This window comes from Lithohypha guttulata (assembly GCF_036872675.1).
Source record: "Lithohypha guttulata strain CCFEE 5908 chromosome Unknown scaffold_4, whole genome shotgun sequence".
Classification (NCBI taxonomy): domain Eukaryota; kingdom Fungi; phylum Ascomycota; class Eurotiomycetes; order Chaetothyriales; family Trichomeriaceae; genus Lithohypha; species Lithohypha guttulata.
In genome coordinates this window covers 2,036,909-2,062,078 of record NW_027042753.1, presented here as the reverse complement: position 1 = coordinate 2,062,078, position 25,170 = coordinate 2,036,909, and the positions used below count along the sequence as shown (strand labels likewise).

The 25,170-nt window shown below is 49.2% G+C and overlaps 5 protein-coding genes across 5 annotated transcripts; 2 read left to right on the top strand and 3 right to left on the bottom strand.

The window, feature by feature from the left end:
• Positions 1-3,345: 3,345 nt before the first annotated feature.
• On the bottom strand, positions 3,346-4,086 carry LTR64_005899 (uncharacterized protein; the record flags this gene model as incomplete). The annotated part of the gene is made up of 4 exons (XM_064900236.1): positions 3,346-3,502; positions 3,561-3,607; positions 3,689-3,832; positions 3,913-4,086. The coding sequence occupies 4 exons, from the start codon at positions 4,084-4,086 to the stop codon at positions 3,346-3,348; spliced, it is 522 nt and encodes a 173-aa protein (XP_064753548.1).
• A 966-nt stretch (positions 4,087-5,052) lies between these two features.
• Positions 5,053-6,199, top strand: LTR64_005898 (uncharacterized protein; the record flags this gene model as incomplete). The annotated part of the gene is made up of 2 exons (XM_064900235.1): positions 5,053-5,719; positions 5,769-6,199. The coding sequence occupies 2 exons, from the start codon at positions 5,053-5,055 to the stop codon at positions 6,197-6,199; spliced, it is 1,098 nt and encodes a 365-aa protein (XP_064753547.1).
• Positions 6,200-8,119: 1,920 nt separating this feature from the next.
• Positions 8,120-11,113, bottom strand: MCM6 (MCM DNA helicase complex subunit mcm6; the record flags this gene model as incomplete). The annotated part of the gene is made up of 1 exon (XM_064900234.1): positions 8,120-11,113. The coding sequence occupies one exon, from the start codon at positions 11,111-11,113 to the stop codon at positions 8,120-8,122; it is 2,994 nt and encodes a 997-aa protein (XP_064753546.1).
• A 1,616-nt stretch (positions 11,114-12,729) lies between these two features.
• Positions 12,730-15,459, top strand: LTR64_005896 (uncharacterized protein; the record flags this gene model as incomplete). Its single annotated transcript, XM_064900233.1, has 2 exons — positions 12,730-13,539; positions 13,588-15,459. The coding sequence occupies 2 exons, from the start codon at positions 12,730-12,732 to the stop codon at positions 15,457-15,459; spliced, it is 2,682 nt and encodes an 893-aa protein (XP_064753545.1).
• Positions 15,460-16,162: 703 nt separating this feature from the next.
• Positions 16,163-18,802, bottom strand: LTR64_005895 (uncharacterized protein; the record flags this gene model as incomplete). Its single annotated transcript, XM_064900232.1, has 2 exons — positions 16,163-16,701; positions 16,756-18,802. The coding sequence occupies 2 exons, from the start codon at positions 18,800-18,802 to the stop codon at positions 16,163-16,165; spliced, it is 2,586 nt and encodes an 861-aa protein (XP_064753544.1).
• Positions 18,803-25,170: the final 6,368 nt, after the last annotated feature.

Sequence of the window (25,170 nt, the reverse complement as noted above, 5' to 3'; positions counted from 1 at the left end):
ACGTGCAAACCCGATGACAACCTTCAATTCTTCTGCAACAGCTGCTGGTCGTTTGGCTTACAGAGCACATCGTGCAAGGGTAGCATTGTGAGTAGCCGATGCCTAACTTTCTGGACCAAGAAAACATAACTATCAGTGAATGTCACGGCTCATTAACTTCCAAAAGTATCCACCTAGCCAATCTTCGGTAGGTGCGGTATACGAACAGCGATCCTGACTCGTCAAAACTATGTCAGACAGTATCTACCACATGAAGAGCAAAGATGTAGAAAGCCATACGCAGTGCCTGTTTCATCTGACTTTGACGGTAGTTCGGTCAGATGTGGGCTCATTGTCGGATTAAGCAGTGCGAGCGTTAATACTAATCACAAAGAGCACCATCGTAATGTGGCCAACCACACTCGACATTCATTAATTCCAAGTACCCTTCTGCTTGTAGCCAAGCTTCTCGCAGGCGCTGTCGCTACTAGAGCCTTAGCAATGATAACCTAGTCTCGAGTCTTATCTCATGTCAGGAACATTAGCTGTTAGCAGAGACATTCGTAGCTATGGCTAGGGATGTGGTAGGTGGGGGAAAAGTTACCAAGCCTTGAAGCGGTGTGCTAGAGTACATAGAAATCCTCTTGTCTGACGGCAGAATTTGTATCAGGCACCGTCGATCTTTCAGAATATATTCGGTCACGTAAACTCGAGAGCTCTTGGTTCAAAGTACGTTGTAGTCGGAGACTCAGAGACCAGGCGTATTACTCGATTTTCCGAGCAGGTTCTCTCTGCATTTCTGCTAGGTATCGTAGTGTTTCTTGTTAGTGAACCTCACAGCAGGCTCGCTTCGACATACTCTGCAGGTAGTGCGGCTGGACAGTGCATTGGCATCTCCTGAACATGAAGCTTTATTCATCTAGTTCAATATCACCTTGATCGAGCTGAGCTTGAAATCCAAACGAGTCATAGCCTTTTAATCTCCGTCGTTACTCGATACATGTCATTGATTGGTGTTCGTAAGTAAGCCTCCCGCACCACGTGGAAGCTCGTGGAGGCACAATCGCGCGTACGTTTCTGCTACTAGCTGAGGCTTCCTAGGCTCCTCCGGATTCACTACGTCCACTGCTACTAGTGGCTTTCAGCTCTACTCACAATGTCGGTTCTGCACAACTCTATGTGAAGTGCTTTTGAATACTGTATCATTGGACAAAATGCCTGTCTATCGGAGGGCTTTTCCAGAAGGACTTGCGAGAATTTCCGTAAGCGACTGAGCCTGCACGGCTGAATAGCCCCATCGATGCAAAAGCGGCTAACATGTATGCATTATGCAGCAGCGGCTCGACATCGTATCCATGCAGGATTTGCCTTTTGAGTCGTTTTCCTCGTGTTCGGAAGGATAATGCCTAAGCAAAGTCGGACTTAGTACTATAGCCACTGAAAGTTTGAGCCACGCGATAAGTACTCTACAGTTTTGACATAATGCTTGTCGCTTTAGAAGAATCGAGCATTTGATCGTTCTGGAAGATGACATCGTAGGCAATCATCTGCGCCATCGCTTTTCAGTCCAAGCTGGAATGGGAAGGCACCCAAGAACATGGTGCCACATTGCAACACTGGTAATTGAAACATTTCGCAAGCTCCGGCAATTGAGGTGGTAGTCAATCAACCAATCAAAGAAGATTAATCTTACATTGTATTGTCGGACCCCCGAAGGATCCCTGTTTCCACGTGCAAACAATCAATAGTCGACCCAGAGTGCTGGTAGGCCAAGATTTAATTACTCCGCGGTATTGTAGCATTCACAGATCCTGCCGAAGCTAATGCTGATAGATCTGGCAAGCACGTCAATGGCGTTGCGTGCTGTCCTGCTGTTGACGGCGCTGATCACATCTGTCGTCGTGATAGTCCGAGGCAGGTACGATCAGGGACCTGTAACCAGAAGACGTCTACGAATTTCTCGGTGTTTGCTATAGAAGACATTTTATTGGTAACAATGTAGTAGGATACTACTACGAGTCATCTTCGAATGTGGTTCGACATATGAGGTTCTTGGCTCGCTCCCTTGCTCGCAAAATATTTCCATTGAGCAAACAATACGTATACCACACAATTCTCGCGCACGGCTTCTGTCTCGAATAGGCAATCGCAAGGGGCGTTGCTCTCATCGCATTGACTTCGAGCATAACCCGTTGTGGAGAGAAACTCTCTTTTTGTCACACAGGAAGCGGCCGACGCTTGTGCTGGTGTCTTCAGGATTCCTTTCAAACTGAAGCATGACGCAGTACCAGCACAATAATTGTGCAAGTTCTACCTCTAGTGCACAGGAATCTCGTTTGCGATGGCCAAAAATCCACGGCAGAGTCGACTTATCTCATCCACCATTGAACTCAAAGATAACACTAAATCTCCCACGCAACTATCGTTCGCCAGTCTTTTTTATGAGATGGTGGACAACTTGTTTGAAAGCCTTCAAGCAATTACGTATATGACGATGTATGATTTCCGAGGCTGCTCACATCTTCAAGCGGACTTGAAGCGCAACGGTAGTACTCCGCGGATGAGCTGGCTCCCTACTGACCAGACTCGATGTACTAGTATCTGTTGAACTTACAGCTTCGGAATCCTATTCAGAGCCCAGTCGGAAATGGCTGGTGTTGAAAGAATGCGGTTTTGGAAAGACTATTCACAACCCCAGGTCAGGCAGATCATTGTCGTGCTCATGACTGGAAGGACCTATCAGATTTTCACGCGAATGCGGCAATCTGATCTGCCTCGGATATTGAGTCCTTGAAGCCGTTACGTTTGAAAAGCAATCCTGGAAGACGATATCTGTCGCGCAATGCATTGCAGATCATCACTCCTCCAACTAACAGAGATAAGCTGGAGAAAGTCCGTGGCTTTTTAGTTGGCTCAACTGCGACTTCAGAAATCGCTCTCAATAGCTAGTACCTACTTACTAACACATCGATCTAAGGAGGATGCTGATAAGCTTCAGTCTATTAATAATGTCATGAACTGCCTACCACGTGGCGGTTCCTCAATTGCATGAGCGACAACTCTTTTTCCCACGTGTTCCCTTGGATTTGGACGTAATACGTCATGTATCGCATACAGCACAGGACGAGAGTCGTCGTTGCCATTACAATCATACAGCGACATCATGGATAGTATTCATATCCTTTTTACCGTAGCCACGGCTTCCTTGGGCGACACGGTCAAGGCACAAGATAGCTGGGCTCAATGACAACCAAGATCTCGCTTACGGCAACGCGACTTGTGTAGCAGACCTTGTATCCGGAAATATTCTGCTATGGTGTGGTGTTTTCTCGGTCCTGCACCTTCTACAATCGCTCGTGTCTAACGTCACATCTTTGCTTCTCCTCTGATTACCTCTTTCACGAGATTCATAGCTCCGATTGCAAATGCAAGCATGTTTTGCTCGCGGTCGGTACCTTTGCCAGTGTCAATTTCTAAGGTTTTCGTACCTGCTGGACCGGCCACTGCCAGCGCGACATAACCACTGCCCCGATTCTGTCAGCATAGCTCATGGACGTTTTTTTCCCATAGTGGTTACGTACGGCGTTCTGTTACGAGTCGTGCCGCCCGTTGGGCCGGCAGTGCCGCTCTGAGGTCGATCGTCAGCTACTCTCGCATGCCTTCGTGGCCACATGACACGCTGCAGGCATGTGCAGGACTAGCAACTCACTTCTGAAACACAGTAAGTGGATTCAAGCTTCACTCTCACATTCTCCGCCAATCCAGCAACGATCTCTGGTGTTGGCCCTTTGTAGCTTGCTATATTTTCCTGGTTCCAACCTGCAAACTGTATTCTACTCTGTAGAGTGTAGAGCTGTTGAATCACAGAAGAATTAGCACAGGAACTGTTGCAGACCCACCTCGTGCGAATCTCGGCGTTCTCATTCAGCTTACTGTCAAGCCACCTTTGTAGATTGCGCTCGCACCTGGTGTGGCCAGCAGTGCCGCTGAAATCAATCCTCCGGCTGCTGTTTCTGCAACAGAGATGGTTTCTTGTCTGTCCTTCAAGAGCTGCGCGACCTCTGCCGCAACTGCTTTCAGAGTAGCAGGAATGACCTCGGTAGACATCTTGTCTGCGTTTGCAGCGTAGCTGACTAGGAAAGAGATTTTTCGGAAACGGAATACGGGGTCCAAACTATTGTGTATTGTAGTATTTCAAAGCACTACTAGTACTATTTGTTGTCGAGCAAATGTTCGTGGGGAAGGTAATGGTGCCGCGGCAGGAACGGCCATGCTCTCAGGCCTGAAGGTTGAGAGGATAAATTACAGAAACACACCCTGCTTGATGTTCATCCTTGCCCGCTGTCCTACAGTGCAGGTTTGTGGATGTGCTTCCGTTCAATTACCTTTACCGATTTTGCCGCGCACTCTGCACTTAAGACCCAGACATTATCGCCATAAATGTGCAGCCGGTTTCTGCTGAATAAAGATGTATGATTTCGCTACACTACGAATGTCTGCAGTATCAAGATCGTCACTTCAGTCAACGTGGACAGAGAGGTCGACAATCAATTCCACTACGTACATAGAGGCTGTACTGAGCGTTCAGAGTTGGCTAGACAATGCTCGACGACGACACCATACGGATCTGACCTTGATGTGAATATCTTACCACTACCTTTCTGTCTTATCATGTGCTCTTATCCTGTGCTCTGGCAATACTGATGCAACGGAACCATAATGAAATACTTATTGTGACAGAACTGCCACGGACCAGAAGCAGAATGCGGCAAATTTTGGTATAGTAGTGAGAGTGGACGTCTGTCTGTCTTGCTTGCTTGCTTGCTTGCTTGCTTGCTTGCTTGATCACCGCCGCGACAAACCATCAAACAGATCAGACATACAAGGCTGGTTTCGTCTTCGTCATTGCGCCACTGAGTGTCTTTGACCACTACATACCTTCTTTGTCCACATTGAAGCATGCACTGGAAGCGTAGTGTCGACATCGAGCGTCGTGTATTTGTACGGAGTAAACAACAATCAGCTAAAGCTTCATCACCACGATCTGCTCCTGTGTCTGTAGCGACAAAAACCATGGACCACACACCGATTGCCCGCTTGAGTATGGAGCCTCTAAACAGAGGGCATCGCTATGGTCCATCGAACGACCGAATCCTGCCAAAAGAAGATGATTACTGGTTTCCCATGCATTGCAAGTGCTGTCCGCTGTGGCAAGATCATCGACACTCACATACAGGAAACCAGCGCAGGAATCGTTATCCTCCGTCTCGACAGTCCAGTTGGGTGATGGCTGGAGATGGCTCGTCCACCCCATACCGTACTTCCTCTCAACAAAGTACTCGTTCCCCGTACCATAATTCTCCCACATATCGCAGCAACGGACATGCCAGTTATGTTGACCAGATTGGAGACCGACTGAGGAGTCTATCGCCTTCTCGCCATCACGATGAGATCGAAGAAAGAACACCTCCAGGACACAATGCCCAACTACTGGTGCCACCCAACTTGGACGTTCTGCATCAAGCACGGGCAAGCAGCAATACTATGGACTTCAAGGCCGCAGCTGGAAGGCTGTACTCTACACTCTGTAGAGCTGAGAAGTTCTTCGACGTCTTCTTACGATCCTTCAAGGATGAGATTTCTCAGCAATACATAAGTTACAGCAAGGAGAGACTCTGGCGAGATAAGGTGATACAATATAACCAAGACTTGCTATTACCTAATATCACAGGTTCCGAAGGTAAGTAATGTCATCGAATTATTGCCAAGCTATCCTAATCTATTCCCAGACACCAATAACGACTGTACCCATGACGATCCAACAAAGCGTCCACAGGAGAATGAGAGCTTCAAAGAGCTACAACTTCAGCTAAGTCAGCAGATTGTTGCCTTATGTATGTCGAGGATTGTGCCTCCGAAGCAAATGCCAGAACACCAGACGGCAGAAGCCAACCAACAATCCTCCACGACCGACTTAGACTTGCAGTTCTCGAGTGATGAGGCTGTAAGGCTGCAGGTGGCCTACGACATGGCAAAACCGTTATTGCAACACGTTCAGACGGTACATTCAAAGCTGGTAGCAAATCTCTCGCGAATGCACACCGACTGGCGCGCTGCATGCGAGACATTGGTCATGATAAAACGACTGAGAGGTCTCATGCAAGAGTATCGAAGAGCTTGGAAACCTTTGAGCAATCGGGAATCTGACGAGCGGTATTGAGGCTGCCAGGCAATTGAGCTGGAACGAGGGTCAAGAAGTGGTGGCGGTTCTACACAAAATTGTTCGTGCTTCTAGCTTATCCCTTTACAATTTTGGCATTCATGGTCGTTTCCAGGTCCTCGATACTCCCAGTCGGACTCCACAATCCCGAGACTTTGGAAACACGCTACGTTGAGCCGCAAACTCTCCCTATCCTGACTATTGGTAACGGGGACCGTCGCGAATCTAAGTGTCCGTGGATCCAGCAAACAAAACCTGTGGGTACCCCTAGGTGTGAGTGCCGTTCCATTGGGATCGTTTATTAGGTTTTTGTGCTTTATCACCAGCTTTACGAAGCACAACTTCCCACATCGAGAGCCGTCTCTCGAGCCAAGACAGTAACCCTCAGATCAGGCTCAACGGCAATACACAAGTGGATGTAAAACGAACGGCTCTACTCGTACTAAAGTTTCGTCGAGAACGGCACGTTATATTGTCCAAACCCCCAACATAGCAATCGCATAGACTATCGCCAGCAGACGTCCGGCGAGATCGAAATACTGCGAACACGTTCGATTTTTGTCGGCCAGCTGGTGCGTAGTGCAAAGCATACAGTTGAGCTCTTTGCAAGTCAACACTTGTAGCGCGAAAACAGAAATAGAAGAACAATGATCACATATGTTCGTCGTGAGCCTTCACATACACGACTCGTGTGATTCGAGACGAAGCAGCTACCAGAGTAGGAATGCACTCTCACCTTCCCGTATCCCCCCTTAGTTAAACGATAGCTCCAATCTGATAGTCCTCGTCGACGTTCTCGAGCAAAGTTGTGCTTCCGTAGATACGCTCAGGGCTACTCGAGTAGCTTACATCCCCCGTTTCGTTTAGCGACGCGACCAAGCGAACACTCGTTAATCGACGGCTCGAAACGTAAATGGCGTCAGGTACGCCTCGCGAACTAAGCAGTCGTCCAGCTGATCATCCCGTATACGTATCTAAGTGCTGAACTCAGTCTCTCGCAAAGACGAAGGATTATTCACAAGGCCTCCTCGTTCAACGTATAGTTATCTCAAGAGTACTACTGCGTAGCTAGCTCTTGTTTGTAGCAGGATCATCGCTCGTCGATCAGCGAAACCTCCGTGTTTTTTATTAGCGCGTAATTTGATTACCTGCGTGGTTACTCAGCAGCCCAGAAGTTTGGGAACAGGACGCAAGCCTTCCCCGAAATAAAAGTGATGAACCAAATTTCGGCTTCGTTTGCCCCGAACGTTTCTTATGAGGTGCGTGTTACTGTATTTCGCAATACCAACGCTGCAGACGTAATTTTACCTGTTCTGTAAGAGGACGGGTCGGCGACTGGTTCTCGGCATTTGGTACAGTCGCTGAGGCTATTAGCAACACATCTTTCGAATCATGTGCCGTGATGATCACAACGTATTTACCTAGGGTAGTATTCGCGGCGTGGTGGACGCGGTTTCGAGGCCACCCCAGAGATTTGCTTTGGTGTTGTGAATCGTTGCTGGGGGTAATTACGTAGTGGGTATGAAGGTTCAATATTGTATGTGGGGATAGTGAGATTACGATCGATCAAGGTTGTGAGTTATTCGGGTCGTGAAGCGACTCAGATCAGGGAGACGGACCGCCAGCTGTTGCAGATGTAAAGGAATGAACAGGCGCGGATCTGGAATGTCCAATGTGCTTGGGGTTACCAAGATCAGAAGGAGAGGAGGACAAGCGACAATTCAGTGAAGATTGTACTTCTGCTTCGATATGGTAAAAAGGGTTTTCAATAGAAGCTGTAAAGCCTAATGCCGCACAGTGCCTACACATTGGTATACTATACAAGAAGTCTTCCTGGAACTCCTCTGCTTGCTCGTTGCCATTTCATAATCTAGACATTCACCATAACCATCAATCTCAATCGTCAGAATACATTCCTCCTTATCGTGTCTCGTCAAGCGCGACATTAGGGTGAAGGACATATTTCACCTTGATCGCTTGTCGTCGAGGTTCATCCTCATCCTCCTCCTGGTCTGGCAGCCGCTGATCTGCAGAATTATCATCCGTTCTAACGGCCATAATCTCCATCTCCTTCTCCATTCGTTTCAGAACCTTTCTTGCAAGCCTCTGCTCCTGTGCCATATCTTCTGGTCCAGCCAGTTCATTCTCAACCTGCTCGAGGTAATACAAGATCAACGCCTCCTGCTCAATGCCGCCTATAGCTTCTTCTGGATCAGCATCATCTTGTTGTTCGCGCTGATTTTCTTCGTCCTCAGTCTCAACATCTTGGGCTAGTGCACGGTCTCCACGTTCTTCATCGTCTGATAGTTTCTTGATGAAGATATTCCGCATCTTTGTATATTTGTCAGCAGTGATTTTCGTGCGAGGCTTCGTGATTGCGGGTGCAGCTGAGGTCTGTCGAGCTGTACCATCCATGGCGAGGTCCGTGTCGTGGTCGTCGTCCCCGTTTACAGCATCTTCAGCAAGCGCGCCGTCTGGCTGATCACCACCTTCGTCGTCCGATTCATCGAAGCCAACATCATCACGTTCGACTGATATGATGGACTGCCTCAACAGATTATAGGCCTCAATGACCATATGTTCTGTGACTTCCTCCACGCAATTTGCCTTGGCAATAGCTTCGCTCAATCTGATCAAACTCTCAAGTTGTCGAACTGTAATACGGTAGCTGTTCCTGCCTATACCGCCAGAGTCGTTGGCTCTCAGGTCTTTGTATTTCTGCACAAGCAACTTCTTTGCAGCAGGATTGAAGACCGGCTTGAACGTCCTTGCAAATCTGATGTATCGCTGTAATTGTTCAGTATTGAATTCTGGTTGCACAAAGTCGTCCTTGAGCATATGTAGGTTAACAATATGGCTTGCTAAGTGGCGGTCGATATTCTCATTGCACTCATCAAGGACAACAAAGAACAGATCAAATCTAGACATGATGGGGGCAGACATATTTATATTGGCGCGTAGAGTTGCTTTGCGGTTGTAACGGCCACCAACTGGATTAGCGGCTGCTAAAATGGACGTTCGAGCGTTGAGTGTAGCGTGTATCCCTGCTTTGGCAATGCTGATCGTTTGTTGTTCCATGGCTTCGTGAATAGCAACTTGGTCAGCAATATCCATCTTATCAAACTCGTCGATGCAGCATGTGGCACTATCTGCAAGCATGAGTGCACCAGCTTCGATAGTGTGCTCGCCCGTTTCCTCGTCCTTCACGACCGCTGCAGTCAGACCAGCCGCAGATGAAGCTTTGCCAGAGGTATAGACTGCTCGTGGCAGAAAGCTGGCGATGTACTTGAGAAATTGTGACTTCGAGGTTGATGGATCACCCACGATGCAAATATTGATATCACCCCTTAAGGGCATACCTTCAGGCGTGACTTTTGATACACCACCGAGTAATTGTAGTAGAAGACCCTTCTTAACTATTTCGTGCCCGTATACCATGGGTGCCAAGCTGTTTACGAGGCGCGAGTAGACGCGCTCTGAATGCACCATAGAACGAAGCTCCTCGATTTCGGGTGGCGTGAGTGTCTCGAGGAAAGCTTCTTGTGCACGTTGGGAAGCCTCAAATGTTTCGAATACATCGACCTGGTGGAGCGAATTGAGTATGTTCGTCGACTGACCAGTCAATTGAGAGGCAGTCTGGCCAGCAGTAGTAGTATCGGGTTGTGAGAAGCAAGCCATAAAGGCCATTCGATATGTCAGATCTCTGACACCAAGAGCCTTGAGACCACTGACACCAGCGCCTCCTTCTTCTGCCCCACGGAAGGAGCGGTTGTCCTTTGATGCTTCGGGCCGAACACCAGGTACGCCCAATTGTGCCACATCAGGTACCACAATCAGAGTACCAGTGAATATACACTTCTCGCCGGGTTTTGTACGTTCAACTTGCTCGCCTCGTAATATGACGTCCATCGTGCGAGGCATACTACCTGTTGGAATTTCAGAGCTGTTTTCTTGGATTCGACACTTCTGCCAGTCGACGAAGGTACTATTTGTAAGATCGAGCCTCCAGCCCACTTTGTTGTTACAGGTCATATTTGGGCATATGGTCGGCTCTGTGTATCTGAATGTCTGCTCGACATTGGGTACTGTAGTGTTGCAAGCCAAGCAGACGAATGTGCCAGACGATAGTTCAGGACGTACTTCCGAAGTCCTCGTAACAGTTCCAGAAATCGAGACTAGCTTGCCAATAGCGTCTGTCCTCAGCTGACGTATACGGGTGACAAGTGGCAGATTGTAGAACGCCAGGGTGAAAACCTTGTCGGTCTGAGTGTTCAATATGGAGTCGTTCTGAGTGCCATCAGCACTTGACATGTTCGCGCCCATAGACGTGCCTCCTGCTTGCGAAGTAGTGCTTTCCATTTGTCTGTGCTCTCGAAAGTATACGGGCTCATACTTCGTAAGTAGAGTGTGCATTGCCTTGGTCAAGAATGGTAAGAAACGATAATATTGTACAGCGATGGCATTGGCCAAGAAGCCTTCAACATAACTTTGTAGATGCTTGTAGTCCACATATAGAGTTGACAACGAGAACTCTTTCAATCCATGTATCTGATTGACATAGTACTTGTCTGTTCTTAGCTCGCTCGAAGGAGGTAGACTCGATGATGCAGGCTCTTCCGAATGTGATTCTAGGAAATCCTCGAAGGCTGCCTGTATCCTCAACCCTCCTTCATCTTCGAGTTTGGGAACGTTTCGATCTTTTGGATTTCGTGGTCGACCTTGCGCAGCGGCCACGACCTCATCTTCGGGAAACAGATCTGCCTCGGAGTGAAATCCATTGCTTAGGGATGGAGGAGGCCCTGGTGTCCGTCGTGGTGAGGTAGGGACGTCTCTGGGTGTGCGTGCTGGTTGTGAGGAAGGAGTCGCACCACCAGCAACATCTGAATTCAACACAGAGTCGAGGAGTGTCGACATTCTGAGTACGTGAGAACCTGCTGCATATGTCAATTACGAGAATGTGCTCGCTGAGTAGGAAGTTGCTTGCGATTCTCCTTGTGAAGGTAGCACTTTACGCGTCCAGAAATCGCGTCTTGTTCGTGTTTGCATAAGATGGTTTCTATGCATGAGCCAAGTGTTCAGATAGGGTTAACTTTACGATCATCTAGCGCAGAGTTCTCCGAGAAACTCTTGTTGGAATTTCTCTAAGCATGAACACTTTCCTCCTCTGCATTCCCGCAATCAAAATGTTCGATTGAACTGATCATTACAGAACTATCGAGCTATGTTAGTAGCTCTACCTGGAGGCACAGACTCAGTGCACTCTTAGGCTACTACACAAAACTTGCTAAAGACAGGCTGAGGGATCCAGCTACCAGAACAAAAATGGACACAACGACCAGTTTGGGAAAGACACTCAAAGCATTATACCAAGCCATAATTGCTCGTTCGCTGTCGAATACTCTGTAGATGGGTAGTCCAGATACACCATACCCACGGCGACCCTACGGATGGAGAGAAACTCGAGCTGCGACTTTAAGTGTATCAAAACGGCTGCAGTAAGCGCACCACGAACGAACGCGCCAAGACCACGATAAAGTTCATGCAGGGGCATGAACATATCTGAGATAAACAGTGTTCAGAGGTTCCCTGGCACGGCTGTTTGAGACCATATTGCTGCTGCAGAAGTCGTGCCTTTTGGTCGGAGAAGCATTGAGATTCATCGACGGGAGGAATATAGTAGAGTTTAAGACATATAAGTCAAGCGAAGCCAAAAAAAAACAAGAGGTTCTGAGCGCATCCGTGCACTCAGCCACACTCTCCACGAGTTAAGACTACCAAAGTGAAAATCGCTTCTAGAACTGTGGCTGATCTTCAAGCTCGACGTACGGCTTGTGGACGTGCTGGACGCACGTACCATGCTGAGGCTTATCATGGGTTACTGACAGCATCAGAATACATGCTCTTGTGACTGACCATTGTCATCGTGCCTGGCAACTCATACTGTACTTATTCGTAGAGACAGAGAGTCGACTCGCCTATCGATTGGTTCACGTCGTCCTGGGCAACTCGCGTGGTGGAGCGTCCAGACGTCTCGCTGGAGTGAGTGGCTGCAGTGCTCATGCTTATTAGTTTCGAAAGTGCATACACTTGTTCCAGGCTAGAGTGTGAACCAAAGGAACGAAATCGCAGTGTAGTATACAACACTGTCAACGTATAGTTACGATACAAAGATACTAAGCCAGGAAAGCACTACCGCGAAGTTTCTACTTGTGGTTGCAAAGACTCGTAGCTGCTGTGCTGGCTATTGCGACTACAACACGACTGCTGCATAAACCGCCCCAATTTTGCATCTGCGCCATCGGAAAGGTTTCGATCTAGCCTGGATCCTTTTCAGCTGAAGGGCGAACACAGTCATACTATTAGAGGTTGGCACAGATTGTCCCAACGCCTTATGAGTCTGCCCACAGAATAGCAACGATCAGGAAACGCTTCGCAGCCAATACGATGATGTCGCAAAGGTAATACAGATTGGGCGCGACAGGAACACTTCAGGCTGTTCCTTTGGCAGACGTCGTTACTTGTCCTTAACAATGTCACTCGCTGGCGAAATCGACGCTTCCTCCCTCCATCTCCTCTATGCCGCCCACACCCTCATCGCTCGCAACGAGACCTCGAACTCTACCACGTCTGCCACCAATGAAGGTCGTCCAGCTGTCTACAAGATCATCGGTCTGTCTTTGGCTGTGGCTTCTGGTCTGTTCATTGGTATTTCCTTTGTGCTGAAGAAGGTCGGCCTGCTGAAGGCCAATGTCAAATACAATGAGGAAGCAGGTGAGGGCTATGGTTATTTGAAAAATGTATACTGGTGGGGAGGCATGATCCTGATGATAGTGGGAGAAGTCTGCAATTTTGTCGCCTACGCTTTTACCGATGCTATTCTGGTCACCCCATTAGGCGCTTTATCCGTGGTGGTTACCACCATTTTGAGTGCCATCTTCCTCAAAGAACGTCTGAGTTTCGTCGGCAAGGTTGGCTGCTTCTTGTGCATAGTTGGTTCAGTTGTTATTGTCCTCAACGCTCCCGAGCAGAGTGCTGTCGCAGATATCCAACAGATGAAGCACTTTGTCATTGCCCCAGGCTTTCTCACTTACGCTGGTATTATCATTGTTGGCAGCACATTTATCGCCTTGTGGGTCGGACCACGCTATGGCAAGAAGAGCATGTTCGTCTATCTGAGCGTATGCAGTTTCATTGGTGGCTTAAGTGTCGTTGCTACACAAGGCCTGGGTGCTGCTGTCGTCGCGCAAGCTAGCAAAGGTAACCAGTTCAATCAGTGGTTCTTGTATGTCCTGCTGGTCTTCGTTGTTGCAACACTGCTGACCGAAATCGTTTATCTTAATGTAAGCACAGAGCGTCGCACTCGACAGACCTTGGCTAACTCATCACAGAAAGCTCTCAACATATTCAACGCTGCGCTCGTCACGCCAACCTATTATGTATTCTTCACTAGCACCACCATCATCACTTCTGCCATTTTGTTCAGAGGATTCCATGGAACAGCTGTAACCATCGCAACTGTCGTGATGGGTTTCTTGGTTATTTGTTCTGGCGTCGTCCTATTGCAGCTCTCCAAGTCCGCTAAAGACGTTCCAGATGCAGCTATCTTCAAAGGCGACCTCGATCAAGTACGAGAAGTGGCCGAGCAGGAGGCAGCAGAAAGCGAGCCAAAGGCTGATGCAATTCGTGGTGCAGCCTCAATCATCAGACGACTGTCAACACCGCGACGCCAAATGGAGCAAATGGAAGCAAAACGTATACGTGAAGAAAAGTTGTCGGAACACCTCGAGCCCCTCAAAGAGAACGAGATCGCCGAGTGGGATGGCATTCGAAGAAGGAAAACTGTAGTTGGATCTGGACTTGCTCCATCACCCATTGTACGGCGAAAAACACTTCACCCGCCCTTGGGTATGACACAATTTCCAGAAGACAGTCCCGATCGGAACGACGGCAGCAACAAAGCCTTCCTAGACAATGTCCGAGAGCGTGCTCACGGCATGTTTGGCGGTCGTCATAAACACGACGACGATGACACAGTCGCAGCAGAACATGCAGACCCCAGAAGCCCGGAACATCCAGTGGCTCTGACCAACATTCGATTTCCGAAATCTGGAGATGGAACTTCTCCCGCACTACCGTATGGACCGGGCAGTCTAGAAGAGGCCCAGGAGCACATATACGGCCACCCTGGTTTTACTAAGAAAAAGCCCATGCCTTCGCCGAGATCGAAGCCATTACCAGCATCGCCAGCTCCGACAGACTCTGGATTGCGACCACCTGCAGAAGCTAAACGTCAATTCTCTTTCTCCAATTTTCTCAGACACTCGAAGCAGTCAGGCCATAGCACAGACACAGCTTATGCACGCCCTTCGACTGCTACGAGCCATCTAGAACGTAAAGCAGCTAAGACTGCTACCGAAGAGGAAAGAATGGGTTTGACCAAAGGTGATTCATCCCGTCCACTCATGGGCGAGACTTCCCCTGAACGCAAACAAGGAACACTACAGCCCATACCAAGCCGAGAATCCCACGAACCATCCGACACAGCATCTTTATATGAAGCATATCCTTACACCCAATCCCAAAGACATCACAGATCCGCCTCGCCAGATGCTATGTTGGACGAAGGTATGGAATCTGACAGTAGCTATCAGGGTCGACAACAGACTTATCACGAACCATTCAGTTTTTCCTCCAAAGGGCCCACGACCGGCCAGCAAACTCCACAACAGAGAACCCCAAGTCGGAGAAGGCCGAGCCCACCAGCGATATATACACCTCCACCACCAATACTATCATCCCACCTTAGAGACCTCACCCAGTCCTCAGAACGAGCAACTCAACTACCCCCAATAGAACCCCCAGCCTCGACAACTACCAGAAGAATAACGATAGGCGACCCTCCACCAGCGAGCCGACCAGCGCCTTCCCTCGACCCACCGGTTCAGTTCGCTCCCTCAAGCAGGCAAGCACCATCGACGCAGCTGAATCCCATCTACAGCAGCCAGAGCCCAGACGACGCCGGACCAAGTGAGTACACATCGATCATTTCGCGAGGTAGACCGATCGCCACCGCTATGCAGCAGAATCCGTCGATTTATGCCGACTCAGCCTCCTCAACTCGAAGTGACAACAGCAATAACGGTAGCAAGGATCGTTTCGCTGAGCAAAGCGCGCGAGAAAGAGCCGAGAGACGTGAGAGGGCTCAAAGACGACAAAGTCAAGGTCCTGATAGCGCGACACAAGGTACAGACTTTTCTTAGTGCGACTCGTACCTAAATCTCGCGCAATCATCTCAGCACCGAAGGTCCGTAACGGTGTAATTCTCAATCTCAATCCCGGATATTGTTCATTGTTAGTAAATCTTTCCAAGCTATCTGACGCCGGAGTCTTCTAGGATAGTTTGTCGTTACATATAGACGAAGACTACTCTTGACTGTTGTGCATTATTAGCAAGCGACTTCAATATTACATAGTGTTGTATATACATGTCACGACGGCACGAACAAATGAGATTCGATTCGACTACTCATTGGAATCGAGAAGGCGCGACCCTCACGTGAAGAGGTCGGTCGCAGTAAAACGCACATGACAAATTATTAGATAAGAACGTACATACACGGACGAATAGCAACCGCGATGAAGAAAGCTCGTAATACCTTTTTTCTTAGGATGATAACGTTGAATACGAGACTGTGTATCTCGTGGCATGATGCGGGACAGGGAATAAAAACGAGGTAAGATAGCAATGGTCTCAGGTCAAGAATCATCTTGACTTTCTGCGCTCACTTAGGACTTGGGCTGGATACACGACTTTAACACTTGAAGTGTTCTGGCTGCGACATTGACAGAATACAGGGCATTCCTATTTGAGACATCTGAGGAAAACGTCTGGGTACGTACTACTTGTTGTCCTTGTCCTGATCTTGCACTTCCGGTATCTCAAGCCTTTGTGGTTCCAACATCTTATACATTGTGGCTGTATGAGCTCCCGTCGTACTGTGACTGCTGCTGAGCTGGCTGCTGTTGACTTGGTAGTGGCTGTCCTGGTGCAGTTGCAGCAATAGCTTCAGCAGAGGTCCGTGGAGTCTGCCATTGTCCAGGAACGAATTGTTGTTGTTGCGTTGGTTGTTGTGCAGCAGGTGGCGGTGCGTGCTGTGGGGGATATCCTTGCTGTTGAGGTGCGACATAGGGCTGCTGCTGTGCTAGGTGCGCTGGATAGCCTTGGGCCTGCCAGGCTTGCTGTTGAGCAGGATATGCAGATTGCTGAGGAGCATAGGCTGGTTGAGGTTGTGATTGTTGTTGTGGTTGAAACTGTTGGGCCGCGTTTCCTGCTGCGAGCTGTCTTAGATCGACTGGTGGTGCTGAAGGTGGAGGCTCAAGGGCTAGTTGTTCTCTTGGAGAGTCATCGTAACCATCTTCGTCTTCGGTATCTCGTTCACCTCGCTCAGCTCTACGACGTCGTCGTTCCTCAACCTGTTTCTGCCACTCCCTTTCTCGTTGTTCTGCGAGCCAACGTCAGTACTGTGTGTCCTGTATATACGGTAGCATAACATTACCTCTGATCTCACGTGTCTTTTCTGCTAACTTCTCAATCTCCTCTCTACTTAAGACTCTTAAAACAATAACGTAATCATCACGCTCCTCAAATCGCTCATGGGCACGTTCTAGCGCTTCTGGATTGACAAGGATTCGGCTGACCTTGGTCCACCTTGCACCTGGTGGTATGCCTTCGGAGCCAGCCTGCTTTAGCGGTGCTACACCCTCTCGCGTCGGATTCGGATCCTCTGGGAACGGTACTTCTCGAGCTTTCTTCAGAATGCCCTTGGGCTTGACGTCGTCTTTCTTGTCTTTGACAGGCTCAACAATGGAGACTCTACGAGGTCGACCATCTTCGCCTTCGCCTGGAGACAATGGCCGAGCTTCGTTATTGGTGGGCGACTCTTGCTGACCTCGGTCCAGTATTGGTGCACGAGCAGGATCAGTGTAAGCAGCACTTGGATCAGGCTCACGAGAGGGCCTGCGCTCCGGTGCAGGTAGGGCTAACTGCGACACCTCACGATCTGAGCCATGTCCTTCGTTGGTATCGCGTCTTCGTCGAGTGCGAGACTGTGGTCGCTGACGAGTGGCTTCCACTGGAGTGTCGCTGCCTGAACTGTCACCACGACCTTCCTGTTGTACTCGCCTTTCTTTTCGTCTTCTACGTCCTTCGGGATCTTCAGCACGACGATCGTCGTCTGTTCGTTCTCTCGACCTGTGACGTCGATGTCTCCGCTCACGTTTGCTGTCAGAATCCGAACCTTCCTCGTCTTTAGGTTTCCTGTTGACGATACCTGCAGCAGCCAGACCTCCCACAGCAGCGGTACCTAGAGTCTTCAGCAAAGAGTGTTCAGGACTAGCATCTCGATCGTCTCTTCGGCGAGGGCGACGAGGAGGATCCTTGTCCTCGATAACTTCATAGTCTCTTGCTTTTCTTTCTCGGTCTCGGTCCCGGTCCTGATCATATTCCTTCATCCTTTCGGGCCGTCTCTCACGTCTCTCCAAGTCCCTGTCGCGATCAGGAGGGCGCTCGTTCTCTTTGCGACTTCTCTCGCGCTCGCGACCAGTATCTAGATCACTATCGCGATAGCGACTCTTGCTTGAAGCAACGGAGTCGTCGTCGTAGGGACGAAGTCTGGAAGACCTTCGAGGATCATATTCATCTCTTGCAGAAGAATAGCCTTCATCACGTTGATGAACAACAGGGCCTCTACTGTTCCTCCTTGTACGCCGATGATCTTTGGAACGATCGGGATCGCTTTCGAAGCCAGATTTGCGGTCGTCCCGTTCGAGGCGTTGCAGTTGTCGGTTAGCCGATGGAGGGGCTGGCGCAGTATCACGACGCGGAGGGGCTTGCTCGTACTTGGTATCCATAACACTCACGGGCCTTTCTCTGCGGGTCAAGCTTTGCCGTCTCGGTCGGGGATAATCTCGATCAAATTGTTCACGAGGGCCAGTGTATTCGACAACAGGCTCGTCCACGTAGCGCACAGGACGCGAGTCAGCGACTTTTTCGACATGGGGACCTCTGTTGTGATAAGATCGGTCAGAACGCGGTGCGGCAACTCCAAAATAGCGACTCGTCTCAGCCTTTGTAGCACTGTTGTGACGCTGGTGGTGGGCCGAGCCTCTGGGTTGGGTAGGCTGCAACAACCTGGCATTAGGGTCTTCTCGAGATTGCTTGCTATAGGTCATTTCCCGAGGTGTATCAGTAAATTCCGGCCTTGTGGGCGAAACATTCTTGGTGACGAGACTCAGAGGTCGGCGAGAGTCGCCCGACGCAGAATCTCTTCTCGCACGAACAGCATATTCGGTTCTCGATATAGTGCCGCCAGAATGTGTAGGGTCGACGTATGTCTTCTTGCTGACGGGTTGTGTCTCGTAGACGCTATTCACCCGACTCGAGGACGAGACTGAGGGTACAGTACTGAAGCTTGCACGAATGGGTCGCTGGTCGTAACGGGTATCGTAGGATGAGGCCAAGACGGTGCCAGTTGATGCCCTGGGTGTATCCAGGTAGATTCTGGGCCCCGTAGGGCTCACTGCCTTTGTCCGATGTGTTGTCATACTGCTTGTCTGACAGCAATGTTTCTGCTAGTCGACGACTGAGAGGATCCAACCCTTAACGATTCAACAACTTTGACAGTGAATTCTAAACTTTCAAAATGTATGGCATGCTTTGGCTTTTTCCTCATGCAGGACCAGAACGTAGAAAGTCCGCAGTCAAGGGCAGATCGTCGGGCTAAAAGTATGACTCGCCTCGCCCAGAAATGTAAGGCAGACAGCTTGCTGACTGGCTTCTGCTTGGTCCTTTGGTTGCTCGGTGCGAGTATAGGCAGCCTAGAAAGCGTGGATCGTTCCTCAACGGCAGGTGCGATCACCCTGTTTTGCTAAAGGAAAAGTATAGCAGTTTCGGCCACTGAATAGAGTGATTTCGAGCCAAATCAAGGGGTCTCTTGGGTCTGTCTGCAGAGGAGCATTAAGGCTAAAAGTGCAAATGACGTCGACGTGGTGGGCAGGTGGGCTCACGGAAGGGACGAGTAAGTATCGAAGCTTGGTTTGGATGGGTTCCACCACGACACAAGAGCTCTGGTTGTATGTTACGAGCGAAGTAAGTTGTAGAACTATGCTTCCGGCTCTGCCTTGATGAGGATGTAGAGACAGAGAATTTGTATTGTCATGAAGAGGTACTATCTCCCAGCTACGCTGATCCCTTTCCGCGACACAAGCTCCAATCTGGTCTACCTGTTGCTCCTAGGTGCCCAATATGGACGATCACCAGCCAGCTAAGGGTATGCTGCCCGACACTACGCCCAGCAGTTAACTATATTATTGTCACCTTGACAGCACTCTCGGAACCAACAAAGTCCGCCCCTTGCTGTAGCGAGGGTGGACTCGAGATTACACAAACGTTGTCTCTTCGCACAACAATCGCCCTGGCTGTCTCCACCATGAATACGTATTCACGATCTCAAATGTCGTGAGCAGTATAAAGTGCGGGTAGCTCGCTGTATTTCCAGAGAGACTTCTCCCTGTGCTTAGTTTATGTGAAAACAATTGCCTGTTTCCAAGTTACAAAGAACTCCGAGCATGACAAAATCCTCGAGCAACGTCTGCAGCCACGTGATATTGTGCAAGACATCAGCTCTGCAGTACGTGAGGTCTTGCTGCCCAATGAGGAGGGGTCGTACAGAACACCGTTAGGTTTGGTTCTGTATGCAAGACATCCCATGGAGCTTCCATGCCACTAAACCTAGCTATTCAAGCAATACTTCGGATGATAGTGCCCAATCACCTGTTATCCTCTAGCGTCAAACCATATGTCTGTTTTGTATGAAGGTTGGTGGCAAGTGTACTCCCACAGAGCAAGAGTGTGTAACCACCGGATTCGTGTATTCGTACCTCTCCACCATCGCCGAAAAAATTAGTACCGTATCCAACTCAATTGACCTGCCCAACGCCGTCGCTGAATATCTTAAATCAATGATTCGTATGAAACAAGTCCACATTTACCGCTATACAGAGCGATCTTCATGTGCTGTACTTTCGCTCCTGAGTCTAGATCGCCGTCGCCGCTTCCGTTTTGATGGTAGTGTCCAAGCTGCCAGCCCAACCTTGGCTTTCATATCGTCAACCACCTGGCCTAGCTTGTAGAGCGATACCGGACTGTTATGCTTGAGGCATGGTGACGGCTTTACTGGTGAGAGCCACTCCCAAATCGTGTATCCCATGATATCTTGGAAGTTGCTCAACGGCCCAAGATCAAAAGGATTAGCTCCTGGAGGACTCTCCAAGATAGCAAACGTCCTGTGATGCATTGTACTTGCCGTGCCTGGAGATGAAGACTGGCTGTGTGACTCGGTGGCTTCGGCGCCATGTTGTTGCAATTCCTGTAGGTTTTCTTCTGGTGGTCGTGGGTAAGATATTAAGCTGAGCGGAACTCCTCGCTCATAGGCTTCTTCAAGGACTGCAGGAGGAGTATACACTGCCAAGTACCACACCTTGGTCTTTCGATTGAGGTTCTCGATCGTCGTCGAGTTGATGATTGCAAATTGAACGGTCGACATGCACATTCCTGCACTGAAAAGCAGAAACAGCCCTGATATGGCCAGCAACACGATCCAATGAGCATTCAGAAAGCTCGAATGCCGCCTCCGCTCTGCGAAGAAATATGCCGTGACCGTCAAGATCTGTAAAGTGTACAAGGCGCCATAAAATGTAAATTGAATAAAGAATTTGAATGAGGTTTCGCTGACAACTCCGCCTACCCAAGGGCAGAAATGATCTAGCTTCAACACACAACGGTTGAGCTCGGAGCAATGATGGCTACGGTCCGGTTTCCAGTTGTAACAGGTCGAGCAGAACGGTGGCCGACCATCGGGATTACACACAAAGACATCCCTCACCCAGAAATCCTCGACTCTAAATGGTAGTGATTCACTGGCCATCAGTCTGTGTTCTTTTGGCATTTTTGGATCGACTATGTCCGAGGTAGTCGAGGATTTCTCATCTCCAGATCTGGGGCTGCTAGGGTCCGCGCGCCATGTAGTCTTGCCTTTATTCTTCCTTGCTCTTTCTACAAACCACTGCGGACCACGCGGTATCAAGCCGGGATGTCTTATTACTATGTCCAACAATCGCCCGTAAGAAACCAACACCACTAATAACAGTAGATAGTATGTCGTAAGCACAGCAACTGCGCTGCCACGACGTGGTCGCGCAGCCAAAGATATTGGAGGATCGATCAGATAGTCCACACAGATGAGCTTAGTGACAACCCAAGATACATAGCCGATGATTGCAAGTAGGATTACAGGAACGGCTCGCGCGACACCAATGTTGGCTTTGCGATTTGCTTCTGTTCGAGGTGGCATCGTGGCATTCGTCGTGGAAGGAAATGTCGCAAGACAAAAGCGGTAAGCTCAACTGCTATACATTTTAGTCAAAATCACATCGTGGTACTGAGCATGAGCACGCACCCGCTGGAGGACAAGCTATCACTGCATGTAGCACGATCCATACTGTTGATAGAAAAACAATGGTAGTGCTTGTCTGATAGTTGATCGTGCCGTCACTATGTTTTCGCCGTAAAGCTTGCCGTAGTGCATGGTCCAGGGCACCTAGAATCCCGTAGCATCTATCAGCTTTCCGCCAATGTGAACGACTATCAGCATGCATTGCAAAGCCTGCTTGGTGTGACTGGGCGATTGAGTCGCAGAGTGTTCTTGCTATCCATTGTGTTCTGCAAGGCAGACATTGGTCGAGACACTATTCGACGTGGTCCGAGGTGAAGGGCAGCGAGCCACTCAGCTGTTGTGGTCGTGGGAAAACGTGAATAAATTTACATGTCCGAGCACCCTTAAAGATGCTCTTCCACAACGAGAATAACACAGTCACTGATACCTCGGATTACGATACCACCATGAGATTGTCTCGGGTGCAGGAGTATTCGGTACACATCTACGCCGAATAACACAAACCAGAGAGTGTCTCAACGCAAACCCGAGCTGACGGATAAGGTGCGTGCAGGTTTCTACTACACAGATCGTTCAAACATCAAGGCTGGTCAACAACGGTTGAAATTTGTCCAGACGAGCAATCGGGCAAAGGATTCGAATACTGCAGCCACAAGCTGGGCTACCGCTCGTGCTTCACTTTGACTTTCGTTGAGCCGTAACTGCTCGTCGGGTTTGTTTGCAAGCTGGACATATACATCATCGGGGTAGGAGAGAAGAGCAGGCAGCATTTGCTGCTCATGCATAGACTTACCTGAACATTGCTCGATCAAAAGGTTCGACTTGGAGGCTGGCAGGTGAATAACACTGATGGTTCAGGCATGTTCTGCCAAAAAGACCAATGTCATCGCTCTGTACTCCTGAGACTTGTTCAAACGGCGTTGCCGACGAGATAATCATACATTTGCATGACAGCTTCAGTTGGCAAAGAGTGACAAGACCAAAACGCGTACTGCATGTCGCGACCAGTGCTTGGGGGTTGGATTCAAGCAAGTCGTGATTTTTCCAACTTGACAATACACCCACTCAATTGATTCTTCTCGACCAGAGCTTGAGATCTGCGTTGCCAACGCGCGATGTCACTTTCTACAATCGTTCCAACGAACGAGCAGGTATTGCAACCTCAGCCAGCACCAGCTCACGAGCAGCGACAACGTTCCTACAAGTCATCTACTGGAAGATCTGGACGTGTCGCGTTTGATCTGGCCACGTCACTGCTTGCCAATAAGCCGAGACATGAAGATCTTACTGTATATGTCATGCGTAGAATGCGGTGGCCTGACCGGCTTTACCGTCCAGCTAGAGCGAATAGACGCATTGCTGCGACATAGCACTTTCAATGACGATCGTTTGCAGCATTACTGTACTCCAACGTGGTCGTCCAGTTATGCAGCTGCTCTCCAACTCCAAGCACGATCCAATCACCAGCCGTCGCTACACGTATTAAGCAGGTTCTATGATCGACAAAGTGATCAGCAAAAGCAAAACCAGGATGTGGTCGGCGCTTACAGGGCTTCGCAGCCACGCGTGACGATCGAGTTCGCTGGTCCCCAGCAAACGTTCTTGACATCCAATGAAGAGCCCTGTTGGCCGTGGTGCAAGTCCTTCGTATGGCGCCATGCTTCAACATGGATCTTCACGTGGCCCCCTTGCGGACTTGAGTGAGAAGTGGCCGGGCGCGCATAGTTGCAACAGAGCCACTAAACTCAAATTCACCATCGTGACTCCCGTTTCGCAGGTCTCAAAAGCTGGTGTGGTGTTGCTGTCACGTCACCAGTAACACAACTTGGCTGTCTTGCGACGAGCTCTGGTGATTGCCAAAAATAACAGGTATATTTGGTTGTGTTTGGTTTACAGATAACGATGCAAACTCGAACTGTATCGAGGAGGCGTAGATTTACCGATGTAGTACATCGTAGATGCTGTGCAACACGAACTGTCCGCCCCGGAAGCGACTAGACATGAGTCTTCTGCCTGACAGCTACGCTAATTAGATCATCAAAAGCATTGTTGTGCAAAGGTGCTTGCTCTGTGCATGCATGTCGCAAGGAAAAGACATCCTTAAATCACAGATACGCGGCACCCGGAATTTGATGGTAAGCATACACGCCCCACAACTCGGTGGTCGGACATTCACGGACGGGCATCATTGTTTGTCCCTGAATGAGCAGGTGCTATTATCCTGGTCACAGAGGAATAGAGTTTGTACGATCTCGAGGAGAGAGGTTCCTGGTCGAGCGAGAAGACAATGGATGGTCTGGCAAAGGTATCAGAGTCGTGATATCTTGGTGAAGTATCGAGAATGGTTGCAAGTGTACCAGAATGAGCTTGTCCCTAAGCAGTAATTGCTGCTTCCTGCTCCGTATCGAGACCTGATGAACGTTATCCACGGGCAGTGTCCAAACCCACAACGATGATGCATATGGAAAGTGCCGTAACAACATGATTGCTGGCCGGACCATGAAAGGAGGACATGATTCAGACAACCTTCATCAAGCTACCAGCCACATTTGCACGACTTCTCATGGTTGTTGTGATCATGCAAGTCACTGTCGGATTCGTGGGAAAAAAGGCGGGCAAGTCGACTGGTGTACACGACGACTTGATTGGAGCGCTCGAGATGGATCAGCAGCACGTTTCAGCCACTTACTAGGTTGCAAAGTCTTTCCATGTGGACCTCTTGCTTGGCAACGACTCATGCACCAAGGCACTTCAAGGTCAAAAGCCGAGTTCGGGTGATACACATTCTGGAGCACGGGCGAACCGTCCAGATTCGGATTCAGCAACATAACCTATAACCGCATCGCATCTCGGTGGTACATAAGAACAGTAACACAATATGAGTCGAAAGCATTAACTTTTTCTGCCAGTGACATTTAGGTACAGATGAAGGTTTTAGACACCACCTGTGGAGCGAATACGAAGTCAGCCGGTCGATGGACCAGTGCAAATGACGCCAGATAATCATGCATGCACAGTAATATAGCATGTGGTGGCCGCGTTATTGCTTTAAATTTGTGGCCGGAAGACAGTTCGAGGGAGCCGAAGCGGACTTGCACCAAGGAGGGGAAAGCTTCTGTTTGCTGAGACGACTAGAAAGCAGGTATTCTTGTAGAGAGTGGATTTGTGGCAGTAAGCAAAGCGTTTAAGCAGCTTAGTGGCGTTTCAAAACACAAACTCTAAGAGTGGTTGACAACCCTGATGATTCGTGAACACTGAGGAGAGTACTGAGGTCGCTGATCTTTGCTACTTCACACTGCGAAGAGAGTGGTGGATAAGCGAAAGTAACGGGCCAAGTTCAAAGTGGACGCCACAAGTGCACTGGCCACCAAATAAGTTGGATCACATCTTCTGCATGTGTCAGGACAATCGGCTTTGTCGGCCGCCATGTTGTACTGTAGCAATCAGAACATGCATAGA